This window comes from Babylonia areolata, chromosome 1 (assembly GCF_041734735.1).
Source record: "Babylonia areolata isolate BAREFJ2019XMU chromosome 1, ASM4173473v1, whole genome shotgun sequence".
NCBI lineage: Eukaryota > Metazoa > Mollusca > Gastropoda > Neogastropoda > Buccinidae > Babylonia > Babylonia areolata.
The window spans coordinates 28,534,471-28,548,408 of NC_134876.1; the positions used below are offsets into that span (position 1 = coordinate 28,534,471).

General features: G+C 37.1%; 1 protein-coding gene across 1 annotated transcript; it reads left to right on the forward strand.

Annotated features, from left to right (window-relative positions):
* Window positions 1-362: 362 nt before the first annotated feature.
* On the forward strand, window positions 363-12,571 carry LOC143291714 (DNA polymerase subunit gamma-2, mitochondrial-like). The gene is made up of 10 exons (XM_076601747.1): window positions 363-465; window positions 1,354-1,522; window positions 2,287-2,432; window positions 4,928-5,060; window positions 5,353-5,458; window positions 7,024-7,209; window positions 8,144-8,293; window positions 10,646-10,818; window positions 11,119-11,215; window positions 11,667-12,571. Exons 2-10 carry the CDS (start codon window positions 1,371-1,373, stop codon window positions 11,733-11,735), a joined length of 1,212 nt encoding a protein of 403 aa, XP_076457862.1. The 5' UTR covers window positions 363-465; window positions 1,354-1,370; the 3' UTR covers window positions 11,736-12,571.
* The last annotated feature ends 1,367 nt before the right edge of the window (window positions 12,572-13,938 follow it).

Sequence of the window (13,938 nt, forward strand, 5' to 3'; positions counted from 1 at the left end):
CATTTTTTTAAATTGCAATCAGTCTTGGCAGCTGAGCTAAAGCAGTTAAACCAAAGTATTTTTAAGCGTAAAATTGTGATTAACAAGTGGAAGTTTGCACGTGCAGCACAAGTAAATTTATATCTCATGTAACTGAAACTGTTCTAAATCGTAAAAAACAACAACTCTATTTTGGTTTTCTGTGACATGTCATGATTCCATAGATTCAGAATGTTGTTTTTATAGAAATTTATCAATTAGCACTCGAAATGAAAACAACAGTTATGTTGGAAAATTATTCCCCTATGGGTCATATTTATAAGGCAACAAAAATTACACATGCCCTTTGGGCAGACAACTCTTAACGAAAGTACAAAAGAACACAGAAAGCACCTGGCTCACGTGGGAAATGTTTAGAGAGTGAAAACTTTCCATGCCGCAGTTTTACGTGATGCTTGTGTGAACACACACACACAAAAAAAACAGGTAGAAACAATGATTAAGAAAATAACAATAGGCAGTTTTAGAGCTGCATTTTCCCAATGTGATACGTGCACTTGATATTATATCGATGCAATAGTAAACCACATGTCGATTCACCTCCCATTCAGTTACATAACAATGTATTTTGTGGGCTCTCAGAGCACACCCGCTTGACATATAACGTATGACAGATTTTGTCTTGCGGATCACGTTGACATTCATATCCCGGCGACCTTCACTTTCTCTGTTTATACTTGCGAGCAGGAGCAGCACACACTCACGCGCGCGCACACACACACACAGAGGCGCACGCACATATACAAAGCACACACACACACACACATTTTACACATTCACTTTACAGTGACGGATATTGTCTTTATAGTTTATTGACAGAGATCCAAAATTGTTGGCGAGTAACAGTCTGGTGTTCTAAGGTCATTTAAAATAATGATTTATGTTCTGATTAAAAACATGCAGGGAAGCACTAACTAAACCCCACACCTGTGGCAATAATCTCTTCATCATGGAGCTAGACCAAGTGACCATTCTCTCTGTAGTGGATCACGTCTAGTGTTTTTGTTTTTTTTGTTTGTTTGTTTTTTGTTGTTGTTTTTTGTTGTTGTTGTTTTTGCTTTATTTTTAAATCTGTAAAATATGTATGTGATAGTGGCAGTAATGGTTGTAGTAATTGTTGTTTTTTGTCTGCCTTTCCATTGAACAAGAATTAAAATTATCTTGAGAAAAATTAATGCACACAACAGTTGAGAGTAAAGGATAGTAAATGCATATGTTTTTTGTATGCCTCTGACTCTTTTTCAGTTTATGCCCATCTGCATATTGCTTTTCTTTCATTTTTGTATTGCTTGTTTCTGCTTTCTTTGTTTTCAGAAGAGACAAGGAATACAATGAGTGATCCACGTGTGCTGAGGTTTATCCAGCTGTTGGTGAATCGTGGTTTTGTGGAAGACAAGTCTGTTACAGTTTCTGGACTGCAGAAAAGACTCTTCCGTTTTGGGCCACTTGGTGCTCTTCTCAGGAAAAACATCTTGAAACAGTGGTATGAAAAATCATTTTTACTGATGACTGCTCTGCATGTTTTGTTTTTGTTGTTGTTGTTTTTACACTGTATCATTTATTCATGGCTGGTAGCGTCAACATGTTTTACTGAAAAACAGTCAACATGTTCTGTTGATCTTCAAAAAGTATTGTATAAATGTGTTTTTATTGTAAGTGTCTGTTCTCTTCTGCTTTTCCCACTTCTCCCAACCACTTGCTGTTTTCTTGTTCTTTTCTCTAATTAATGATTATTACCTACTTTAAAAATGCTTTCTTGTAGTATATTTTTTTAAGCTTCTTCTGTATGTGGGCGAGTGGGTAAGTGGGGGAGGGGGGTATGCGCATGCGTGTGTGTGCAAAATATGTTAAGCTGATATTACAATTTTCAGGTACTTGTTCAGTGTCAAACTGTCTTATATGATAAACAATGCACTTATGCAGGGCATAGGGACCATTGTTGAAAAATAAAACCAATACTGAATTTTTAATATTTCTGTGCATAAAATAACAGAATTAATTTAGTTCAGAAATGATTTATGTTAAAATGTTACTCTGTTTTTTTCTTTCTTTTCTTCTTTTTTTTAATTCATTAATTTCTGTGGATTTCTTTGTTTATTATATTTATTTGTGTATCACCTTTATCAACCTTCGTGTTTCTTTCTGTTCGTATCTTCACCATTTGGGCTTATATTAAACATTACAGTTATTGCATTTATATCAGCATCTTTCTTACACAGTTGCAATTTCTTTTCTTTTTTGATTCAGGTGGGATGCAGTGGTTCTTGAACAGCCAAACACATATTGCGTGGAAAATCCCATTTTTGTCCCTCATTCTGATGCATTGCGGACAGAGGAGAACAAAGAGATTTCAGTGCTGCAGAATTTTTCTCTGAGAAAAAGTTTATCACCTGGTAAGCTTTTATTGCAGCTTTTCTATTTTTCATGGTGTACATATATCTTTTTATTTTCACGTCTTGGTTTTAACTAGCTGAAAAGACTTAGAAGAATTGGTAGTGGGTGTCACTGGTGCTTACAATTATTTCAGATATAAATCCTCTTATTTTGTGTGTGTGTGTAAATATGTGTGCGTGCATACGTGTATGCATGCATGCATACGCATAAGGGTGTGTGTGTGTGCGTTTGTGTATGCTTCATTGAATAGTAACTCAATGGCAAAAATCTCAGTACCTGGTAATTTTACTTAAGTTAACCATCATTTTAATCTGTTGAGTGTTATTTTTTTTTCCTTCATGGTCAAAGTGTCATCAAATGTAATCAACAACTGTAGCTGAATTCTAGGCCATGTAGCCAGTCAAAGCCAGTTTCAACAGAAAAGTTCAGCCATTTGTGTTCAGAGATAAATTGCAAACCATGGCGTTTCACTGAAGAGAAAAGCAGTATTATTGGTCACCTCAGAATTTTTTTTTACAAATTTTGTGACAAGACTTGCATTAACTTGCATTTTTGTATAAAGAATATCATCCAAATATGTGAGGTATATTACATGTAATATTAACTGTCATTATGTGACCATTTATGGAACATTTAATGACTTAACCTGAAAATGTTCAAAATTTGGCAGATAGGTTTCCTGCATTTACAACTGAAGTGCATACTTGCATTATAGAAAAAAAGTGATCCAAGTTTGTGAGGTATATTATATGTGATATTAACTTTCATTTTGTAACCATCTATGGAGCATTTGATTATTTTACCTGACAATTTGTTTAAGTACATTACCGCACCTCTGATTTAAAGATTAATTATACATCCAAAATCAAAATGGGAAAATTATGTTATTGAGAGTATAAAATTATATGTTATATATGGTTCTGCTTTCACATGAAAACACAGTTGTGGCTGCCTATCATCAATGAAATAGTTGCTAACAAATTGACAAAACTTAATGTTCCTTTTGAAGTTCGTTTATTTATTTGTAGTCTGTTCATCAAAGATGATGATATTAGACTGAAAATAAATGATTTTTTTTTTTTTTTTTTTTGATTATTATCATTTCTATCATAATGATGATTGTTATTATTAATAAGAAATCGATATTTCTGTATATTCGAATGAAAATGGGGTCGGTTGAGGTTGGAGGGGAGGGGAGGGGGTGTGTGTGTGGTGAGGGGAGGTGCGGGGGGGGGACTAAGAAAGGAAGAGAGAGAGAGAACAGAATGTGGAAAAGATAAAGTACAGAATCCAAAATGGAAAGGGTGAGTGTCAGTGATTGGAGAAAGAAAAAAAAACGTAATACTGAAAGGGTGTGTTTGAGAGGCGGGACGGGGGAAGCAGGATTAGGACAAAAAAAAAAAAAGATCAATAATCAAATATTGTATGCACTACTTCTGTATATTATTATTTGAAAAGAGGTTCTTGTAGGGACCTACAATAAACGACCAACTGGACTATTTAAAACATAACTAGCTAACTTTAATAAAGAACAGTTTGAAATATATAACTTTTTCCAAAAAATGTTAACATTTGAAACGGGTAACATGTGTTCTGTAATTTCTGGAGGCAAAAAAGGTTTCATTACTAAACAGCGGGTTAAAACGTGCTCTACCGTTAAATGTTCCTTGCAAATGCATTCAATATTTTCACAATATTTTGTGTATGGGGCATTTAGTAATAACCTAAATGCCATGCTCTTAACAGCCCTGCCAGTTCTTTCAGCATTTAATAAGGCAGAAGTGTTAACTTCTAAAGACAGAAAGGAATTTTGCATATTTCTTTCAACAATATTACACATTTCAGATGATGATAAACGATGAGGAAGTTTAATTGCATTTAAATCGTTTTTAGCTCCAAGTTTTGCAAGATGATCTGCACGTTCATTAGAGAAAAGCCCACAGTGTGAGGGATTCCAGCACATTTCAATATTAGTTCCTCTCATTTGAATACAGTGAATCAAAAATCTTATTTAAAAAATGATGTTATAATTAATGTTCGTACAACCTGCTTTGATAGACTGCATAACTGATTTTGAATCGACACAAAATAAAACATTAATCAAGTTTAGGGGCAGATCAGTTAGATATGTTAATGCCATAAGGACGGCAATTAATTCAGCTGTAAAAATTGTGAAGCCCTTTCCAATATGATATGACTTTTCAATTTTCAAAGCAGGAATTGCATATCCTTTTGAAAATTATGGGAAAGGTTTAAGATTCTGACATGCAATAATGAGCACTAATAAATGGATTTGGGTGTTGGCACCTTGATCTGTTGGTGCAAAGTGGATAACTGAATTTTTTCATATACAACACATGCGCGCACATACATTCACACACACACACACACACACACACACACACACACACACACACACACACTTGAGACATATATCTTTCTGATTATGACATGACCGTTTTCAATACTGTCCATGTTGTTTATGTTGTTTCAGACTGTCAGGCTGCCTATCTTTCTGCTCTCAGTCTGAATGGTGGAAATCTACCTGTGTCAGTGGCCAGTTGTGGTCAGTGTTTTCAGTATTCACATGACCTCACTGGACCTCACACTGGCAAGCTGCTATCAAAGTATGTATGCTCACTGAGATTACTGCTAGTAGTATGAATATAATTATTATTGTATACATGTACATTTCATTATTTAATGACCAAGTTAAACCTGCAGAGAAAAAAATATGCTTCACCTATGATCTTCATTGTGATTCATTGCTGTCATACTTAAAAAATTCTTGTATATTGTTCTGTTCTTTGTCTCAATGTTTTATTGGAGTTCGTTTTATGATGACAATCTGTAATCAGTGAAATACTGACCTGGACTACAAACACAACACCGTGATCAATTTGCTCCTTTTGTCAACAGCGGTGTTGATGAAATGCAGCTGTTACTTCAGCACTATAGCCCCCCAGTCAACGTGGCCCAAATCTCTGACTACTGGCTCAGGACTCGTTTACGCTGGTGGAAACATGTAAGGATAGGTAACTTTTGTGAAATTTATGATAACCAGGTATTTATCTGTAGTCAAGTATTTTAAAGAATACACACAAGTATATATTACGTTAACCTTTGTCATGTGTTGTCAGTGAAAAGGAGAGAGGTCTCCTAAGGCTCAGGACATTTTTGCTTATGAGCTACAATTTAAGTTTGAAATTAAATTGAATATCTTTTGGGTTCATCCTTGATAGTATATTGAATGGTCTGAAAGAGTTCATCTTTAGAAACAAAAAAATTAATAAGGCTGCAAAAATTGTTCCTCGTACTTGACATTTTGTCAAATGTATGTATCTGTTTTGATCCACTAAGCACAGGATGGAATAATTATTGTCTCTGAAAGTTATGCATTTCTTTCAGCACTCAAAGTATATAGTAAGGGATACAAGACTGGATTGCCATAATATAAGGTGGGTTATTGTCCACCCACGGAACATGCTGAACAATATGAAATGCAGTGCATTTGGAGATTAATGCACATATATCCATGTGCAGACACATGTATACTTTAACACACATACACATGCATTTATTTCCTGATGTGTTAATCTTCATATGTGCCAGCTCACATTTGCGCACATTCATGATTACTTTTTGTGAAGGGTTTCAAGTTCATTTGAAAAGTGAATGAATGAATGGTTCACAGAGTTCAAGAAGGGTTAGAATTACCTAGATGTCTTGAACATCCTGTCTCTGTGGCTGCCTTCACCTCTACACTCCATCTTGTTCTCTACGATCAGCTTATGATCCACTCTGTTTACGCATACCCAGATTCAAACACTCGACTGTTGGCTGCCATTCTTTCTCTGTCTCTGGACCTTGTAGTTGGAATGAACTTCCTCTTTCGCTTCATCAGGTCTCCACACTCAGCTCTTCAAGTCTGGCCTTAAAACCCACCTCTTCCCAAAATAGCCTCCCTTCCTGCCTCTTCCTTGTCTTCAGTTTTTTTGGGTTTTTTTATTTTATAGAATTATCATTGTGTTTGAATGACTGGTGCGAAAGCGCTTTGGTTTGTCTCTGCACAAGATTCAGTGCTATATAAATATAATAATTATTTATATAACTGAAATATTTATGTCACTGAAATGCATTATTTCTCAGTTTTAGTTTCTCAAGGAGCCGTCACCAGATTTGGACAAATCATTGCACTACTCCGCATCTACTACACAGATGCCTGACCAGCAGCATAAACCAATGCACTTTGGCTTTGGGTGCATGCTTGTTTATTTGTGTACATATCACAATTGATTTCCTCTACAGAATTGTGCCAGAGGATAACACTTACATTGCCATGCACTGGACCTCAGTTTATCATTTTATCCAAATAACTAGACACTCTGTTTGATTTTCCAGTCAAACTTAGGAGAAAGGGCAAGACTGGGATTCCAACCCAGACCCACACGCACACTGTATTGACAGATAAGCACCTTAACCATTCTGCTACCTTCCACATATTTCCCATTATTTCTCATTGATTGGTTGATTGACTGATTTGTTGCTTTTATTTAGTTGTCTTTGACATAGTATTTCTATTTGTTTCAGTTTTGCTCCAAGCCCTCCAAACTGAGTACCTCCAATCCTACCCAGACAGAACAGGTGTCTGAAGAAAACTCAGAGACTGTGATAACGTATGATTTTCCTTGGGGGGCCGAACCTGTCGAAAGAATCAGCAGTTTTGGGGATGCTCCTGTACGGGAAATAGAGGCCAAGTCTGGTGTATCTCATCAGGTTGGTTACTCTCAAGTCCCTTTGTGTGCCACCTTGGTGCTATCCTTATGCTGCCCAACTTATCACCTCATCCAGACTCATTATATCTCAGTTATTGCATCAGTCACCAGTGTTTGTTATCCCTCACTAGACTAAGCATACATGATAATGTAACTTCCCAGTAGTCGTTATTCCAGTTGTTGCAAAAGTGAATGTGCCAATATGGTGGGCATGAAAATATGGAAATGTTATCAAAACTGATATACAACTGATCAGATGGCATATCCACCTCCTGTTCATGCACTGTCTGTTTAGTCCTGAATAATACAGTTTGCCAGAATGCAGTAAATGAAACAGGCATCAAGTGAAAATACAGGAAAACATCTATTTTCATCACAGTATCTGTAAACAGGTGAATATACATAATCTTGACTTGCAGTATGGGTTTTGACAGCACCATGCAGCATGGAATCAGCCAGTCAGACATTTCTCTGCAGTTTATTAATTTTCATCGTATCATTTCATGGAAAACCTAAACACATGAGCTTGATGTTGTAATAATGTCAGTTTACACTTTCTCTTCCATCATTAAGTTTGACAGTGAATCAAAACTATGTTGTCAACAGACATTTCTCTCAAATCTTCCACAATGAAGACATAGAACTTGGATTAACATCTTTCTCTTGTCAGATGGTCATGAGCATTATGAATTTTCACTCAGTAGAGCTTTTGAGAACTGCAACAGTGGGGCAATACCTTAAGCAGCACATGAAAGTCTCATATTTGTTAGTCACTGCAGTTATGGTAGTATATATTTCTCTGCAGCATAAACCAGCTTTGACTGTGGCAGGCCCGTCCCTGTCCTTATTATCTTCTTTTTTATTCTGAATTATTTTCATTTTAGGAGGCTGAAACAAATGTAAGTGATGTTGCTGTTTTGTCTTGCTGTTTTCAGGGAAGGTATCATCGCAAGACATTTCACCCACATGTCATAGAGTGTCAAACCAGTTTGGAGCAGTGCATGTCTGTTTTCCTCACCGATTCATTCAGGGAACGAGAAGTGAAAAGGAAGGGTGTGTCACAGAATCATGGAGAATTTCATTACGTAAGTAGACTGATGACTGTGATTACGATGTTGATGATGGTGACTATTTATCTTTAGTCTTCATTTAAAACCAGAAAGCTAGTGAAATGTGTCTATTCTCTTGATTAATGTTCATCAAGCCAGTTTTATTCATATATCAGTCAGTTTGTCTGCCACGTCCAGGTTGGTCTTCAGTTTCAGAGCTGACAGTCCACAGGGAACTATCAATGTTAGGTCGCTAAGAGGCCACAGGTCAGAGGAGATGCTGCACTGCTGCCGTGTCATTTTGGTGGTTTTAGGTAGAGCCTATTCTGATTCTGATTCTGGGGCAGGGCACAGAGGAGTCACCAGCCATTACCATCAACGACTGCAAGCTTGACGTTGTCCACCAGTTCACCTACCTCGGCTCTACTATCTCTGATAACCTCTCCTTAGACAGTGAAATTGACAAGAAGATCAGGAAGGCAGCTACAGTACTTGCTCACTTCACAACCAGAGTGTGGACAAACCAAAAGCTGACAGTGAAGACAAAGATGGCAGTGTACAAAATTGCATCATCAGCACACTGCTGTATGGCAGCAAGACATAGATCACTTTTGCCAGGCAGGAGAGAAGGCTCAACACTTTCCACTTAAGAAGCATCCACCGTATAATTATTGTGACTTTTGTAGCAATGAAAAGGACAACATTGAGCACATATTTTGGAGATGCCAACATTCAAAACACTTCTGGCAGAATTTTGAAGAGTTACTGAGGGTGAAATGTGTGACATGTACCAATATTAAAATAATTGAAAGCATAGTACTGTTTGGCATTGCTCAAAATGTACGCTTTAATAAAGTTTTCAACCTGTTGATACTTCTTGGAAAAATTTACATTTATAAATGTAAATTTGACAAATACAGGCCCAACTTAGCAGCTTTTGAAAGATACATTTCCTCGCATTATAAAATAGAAGAACACAATGCAAGAATGCAATCTAACATCCAAGACTTTAAAGCAAAGTGGTTGTCGTACAAGACATTGATTACAGACGTTTCGTAAATGTGCAAAGGGGTCGAATGTGTTTGATACATGCCAGTCATTATTATCATTACTTTTTTTTTTGAATGACTGATAATTAGTTGGTTTTGTGGGGTGGGAGTGGGGTGGGGGGGGGTCATGGAGGGGGGGGTTCTTGGTTGTTGTTTTTTTCATTTATTTTTTTATTACATTATTATTTTTTGGCCTTTTGTGTATTATGAAATAGAAATACCCTTGCAATTTAATAATCACAGAAATTCATTGCAATTGCCTAATGTGTTAAGGATGTAATTTTACTATAGTGACATATGTGAACTGTGCAAAATTATGTCAAACATGATGTTTCATTGAAAGAAATATAACCTTCAAGGGGGAAAAAAAAAAAGAAGAAAAAAAATGCATCCACCGTATCCTGGGCATACCCTGGCAAGACAGAGTGTCCAACACCGAGGTCCTGTCCTGCGCTGACCTTCTCAAGATGTTCACCTTGCTCAGACAACGTGCAGACCACTGGCTGGGCCATACCTGCCTGCATGGAAGATGGCCACATCCCCAAAGACATTCTATATGGTGAGCTGACATCTGGGAAAACAACCACTGGCCACCCACAGCTGCGCTTGACATCTGCAAGAGAGACCTGAAGGCACTGTTGACACCTCGACCTGGGAGGATCTCGCAGCTGACCGCACAAGGTGGAGAAGTACCCTGAACCAACACCTCAAGACATGGAAAGAGAAACTGTTGAATGCAGTGGCAGACAAATGAGCACGCAGAAAAGAGCGCAACAGCTCCTGCAGATAAGACATGACACACAGGTGTGACCTTTGCAACAGAGACGGTCATTCCCGCATTGGCTTCTACAGCCATGAGCGAAGCTGCTCCAGATGAGCAAATAGCCAAGATGAACAGGATGTTCACCCATGATTGACCCTGATCAATGGATGGCTACTAAGTATTCTGATTCAGTATGTACAGGACACCACATACTGATCTCACTAGTCACCTAGCTCATAAGTGCATGTAAGTGACCATCAGGGTAAAGTTCATTGTTCAGTAACAATACTGGTTGATTGGAAGCTAACAGGTAAAAATTTACATCAAGTGATATTTGCTAAGAGCAGAAACACCTACTCTTCAAGGGATACAAGTATAGTTATACATAATATGCAATTTGCACACAATAATGTTTTCATATATTTTTAATGTTCATAAAAAAGCATCAATTGTTATCATAAGAAATGATATTTTGCCATTTTCGTGATCCGATAACTAGATCATACATATGCTGACAAACGAGCTTTTGGCTAGCAGTAGCGGATTTGTCTGTACCAGTTGCCAAACATGTTACAGGTGCTACAGCTCCATTCACAGCTGTCGCCATACCAGGCGGCCTTGTCTGTGACGGGGTCAAGGGCAAGTGAAGTGTGTGTGCTGGTGGATCATGTGGCCAAGGAGCTGAGGGAAGCTGGCATCAGCGTGCTCAACACACCTAACTCAGGGTCCATGGAGTCACAATACAGAAGGTGATTTGCCATCTTTCACTTCTTTCTCTAGACAAGGTTTTGTCGGTCTATATTTACATATCTATATATCTCTCTTTCTCTCTCTCTCTATATATATATCTATATATCTACAGTGTTTGCATTCTGGAGCCAGTCTCTTATGCACATTTTAGTAATCAGACATTCAGGTTTAGTTTGATCTGTATTTCGTATGTTTGATTTGTATTGTAGCTGTATTTGATTGGCATGAGAGGTAGAAGTTCAAGTACACACATCCATTTTCTGAATAAATCCAACATGTTACTATTTGTCCATGCACAGAAATGACGAACTTGGAGTGCCTTATACTGTTGTGATAAGCGATCAAACCCTAGACACAGGAATCATCAGTATTCGTGACCGCGATACACGACTCAAGGTAAAATAGTCTTCTTTTTTTTATCGCCATATTTTTATGTACACTTTGTTTGCTTGCACACACAAAAATTTGCCAATAAATATACAGTTGGGTTTTTTTTTAATTGTAGAATCACTTTTTTTTATAATTGAAACCAAGTACTCTGAATGATTAAGATCTCTTTCTGTACTGTTTCTTTATCTATCTTTATAGTAGTCCACTTTGAAATGTATTATTGACCTTAACTAACAATACTAATTTTACCTTAGTATTCAAACTATAATTCAAGACATTGTAATTTCAGAAATATTGATCTTTACCAATATGATTTTTCCGAAGTATTCAAACTAAAATCTAAGACACTGTAATTTCACACATGGTTTGACAATAGCCCACATCACCAGATAGAGAATGTAATGAATATCATGCTAAACAGATTCATGCAGTCACAATGTTATTTTTTCTGTTGCAGCAAAAGCAGCACATATCCAAGCTCCAATCTCTGTTGTCAAAGAGCATACATGCTCAAGATCTTGATTAGAAGATACGGTTTTCTTTGTGAATTTGCTGAGGGATGCAGAATATACTGAACATTGTGTGTGTGTGTGTGTGTGTTTGAAAGAGAGAGTGTGTGCGCGAGTCTGTGTGTTTGTGTGTGTGTGAGATGAGAAGCAGTATATATAAGTGTCTGCATTTTGTATAGTATGTGTTAACACTTGCAGAGGTGCATGTGATTGTGTGACATGAGGTTCACATGAGCTTTTTCATTTTCAATATTTTAAGTTTTTTGGTGTTTTTTTGTTTTGTTTTTTTTTAGATCAGGTTATTCATATGGCGCATGTGATCGTGCAAAATAACTGATTGTGTGAAATGAGGTTCAGCTGTCTTTTGTTTCAAATATATTTACAAGAAGCTCAGGTTATTCGTATGTATAAAATATTCAGTATTCCTTTATGCACTACTGTCTTCTACAGGACCCTGTCTCATATATTACTGGAGATAGGAAAGTTTTTGAATCATTACATGAGTTTACATCTGTCTTCTCTTCAATAGGTAAATGACATCAAATTTTTTTTTTTTTTTTTTTTTTAAATCTGCCATATAGACCACACATTGTGAGATACATAAGATAAAGTACGTTTTCCCCCTACTCACAATCTCCATGTTTTGGCAAACTTTTGACTATCCAGGTGAACCTTTCACTTGGAGTCCATTGACAGAATTATTATACTCTAAAATATACTTCGTTTGTGGGCTGCAACTCCCATGTTCACTCCTATGTATACGAGTGGGCTTTTTTTGTGCGTATGACTGTTTTTACCCTTCCTTGTACTCCATTTTCAGGGGTTAAGATATACTGAAAATATTTATTTTAAAAAAAAAAGGGGGGAGGGGTTGGGGGGGGGGGGGTCACTTTTTGGTGTGATACATGGGTGAGAGGGGCTGCAGGGGGTACAAAGTGTCACAAAAAGCCGAGTGTCTTGTTGTTGTCTCATTCGTCATTTATCAGATGGCTTCCCCAGTCTCCTCGACAAAGGCGACAGTACAACGCAGGTCCTCCAGTCCTCCGTAGAGCTTCCAGGCCGCTGAGTGTCTTTATACCTGTGTTTTTATATATATATTTATATATATCTCTCCCCTCTCTCTGCAGATATATATAATATCTCTCTGTCTCCCCCCTCTCTCTGCAGATATGTATATCATATATATATATATATATATATATATATGTGTGTGTGTGTGTGTGTGCAGAGAGAGGGGAGATATATATCTATATATAAACACAGGTATAAAGACACACAGCTTTTTAATATGTGAACAGGTTATGTTTTTGTGTTAAGAAGGTGTATGTTTTTATGTTAAGAACACAGCCAGCAGAAGCTTCTGGCCACTCATGGTCATTATCGAATCCACTCATGCCAACCAGCTCCATGTTGAAGTGGTTAGTGTCAGGACCCACAGTGGGGAGGTCATGGCTTTGAACCAAGCCATATCATCATATGAATTTTTCTGTAGCATGCAGTTGTTTTTTTTTTCGTTTTTAAATCTTTACTCAACTATAGTCGCTCCAGTTTTAAGCCTTTGTTTTACTGCTACATTTTTCACACTTTGATTCAATAAAGCATTTTACTGAAATAAGTTGAATTTTTAAAAAATGAGAAGAAAACATTGTGATCTACTGCATGGTAGGTTTTTAATCATCCAATAATCCTGTGAAGCTAATATTGTATTTTAGGATATATATATATATAAGCTTCATTCCATTGCCAGGTTCATTCAGATATTTCAGCACATGATCACTTCTCTTTCAAGTATAAAAACAGAATTAAATGCTTAAATATTGTATTATCATCTGCTCTTAAGTCAAGATAATTCACCAGCTTCTGTAGCATCTGGGTCAGGGAATGGGTCTGAGCCAAGCAGAGGTGGTTTTTTGGGGGGGCTCTGCCTGCTTCTGCACCATTAGATTTGTCAGGACTTTATTTTGGAGGGGGCGGGGCTAGGCGGGGAGAGCTGTATTGCTTTAATCTGGGGAAGAAGGCTTAGGAAATCCAGGAAAGGAGCAAACAAAATCTGTGTAGTTAAAAGTGAACCAGCTTTCAGAGTTGGCAATGTTTTTGATTTGCTTCGTTTGTATAACAACATGTCAATCATATTTTATCCCAGTATCATTTTCTACTACAACAGATGGAGAACCTACTGCATCAGCATAAAGCATGACATTGTTTTAAAGTCATGTACAC

Excerpts from the sequence above, each read along its gene's own strand:
- LOC143291714 (XM_076601747.1), top strand. The coding sequence starts at position 1,371 with ATGAGTGATCCACGTGTGCTGAGGTTTATCCAGCTGTTGGTGAATCGT. Across the intron at positions 2,433-4,927 it reads GAGAAAAAGTTTATCACCTG|ACTGTCAGGCTGCCTATCTT; the intron begins GTAAGCTTTTAT and ends ATGTTGTTTCAG. Across the intron at positions 5,459-7,023 it reads GTTTACGCTGGTGGAAACAT|TTTTGCTCCAAGCCCTCCAA; the intron begins GTAAGGATAGGT and ends TATTTGTTTCAG.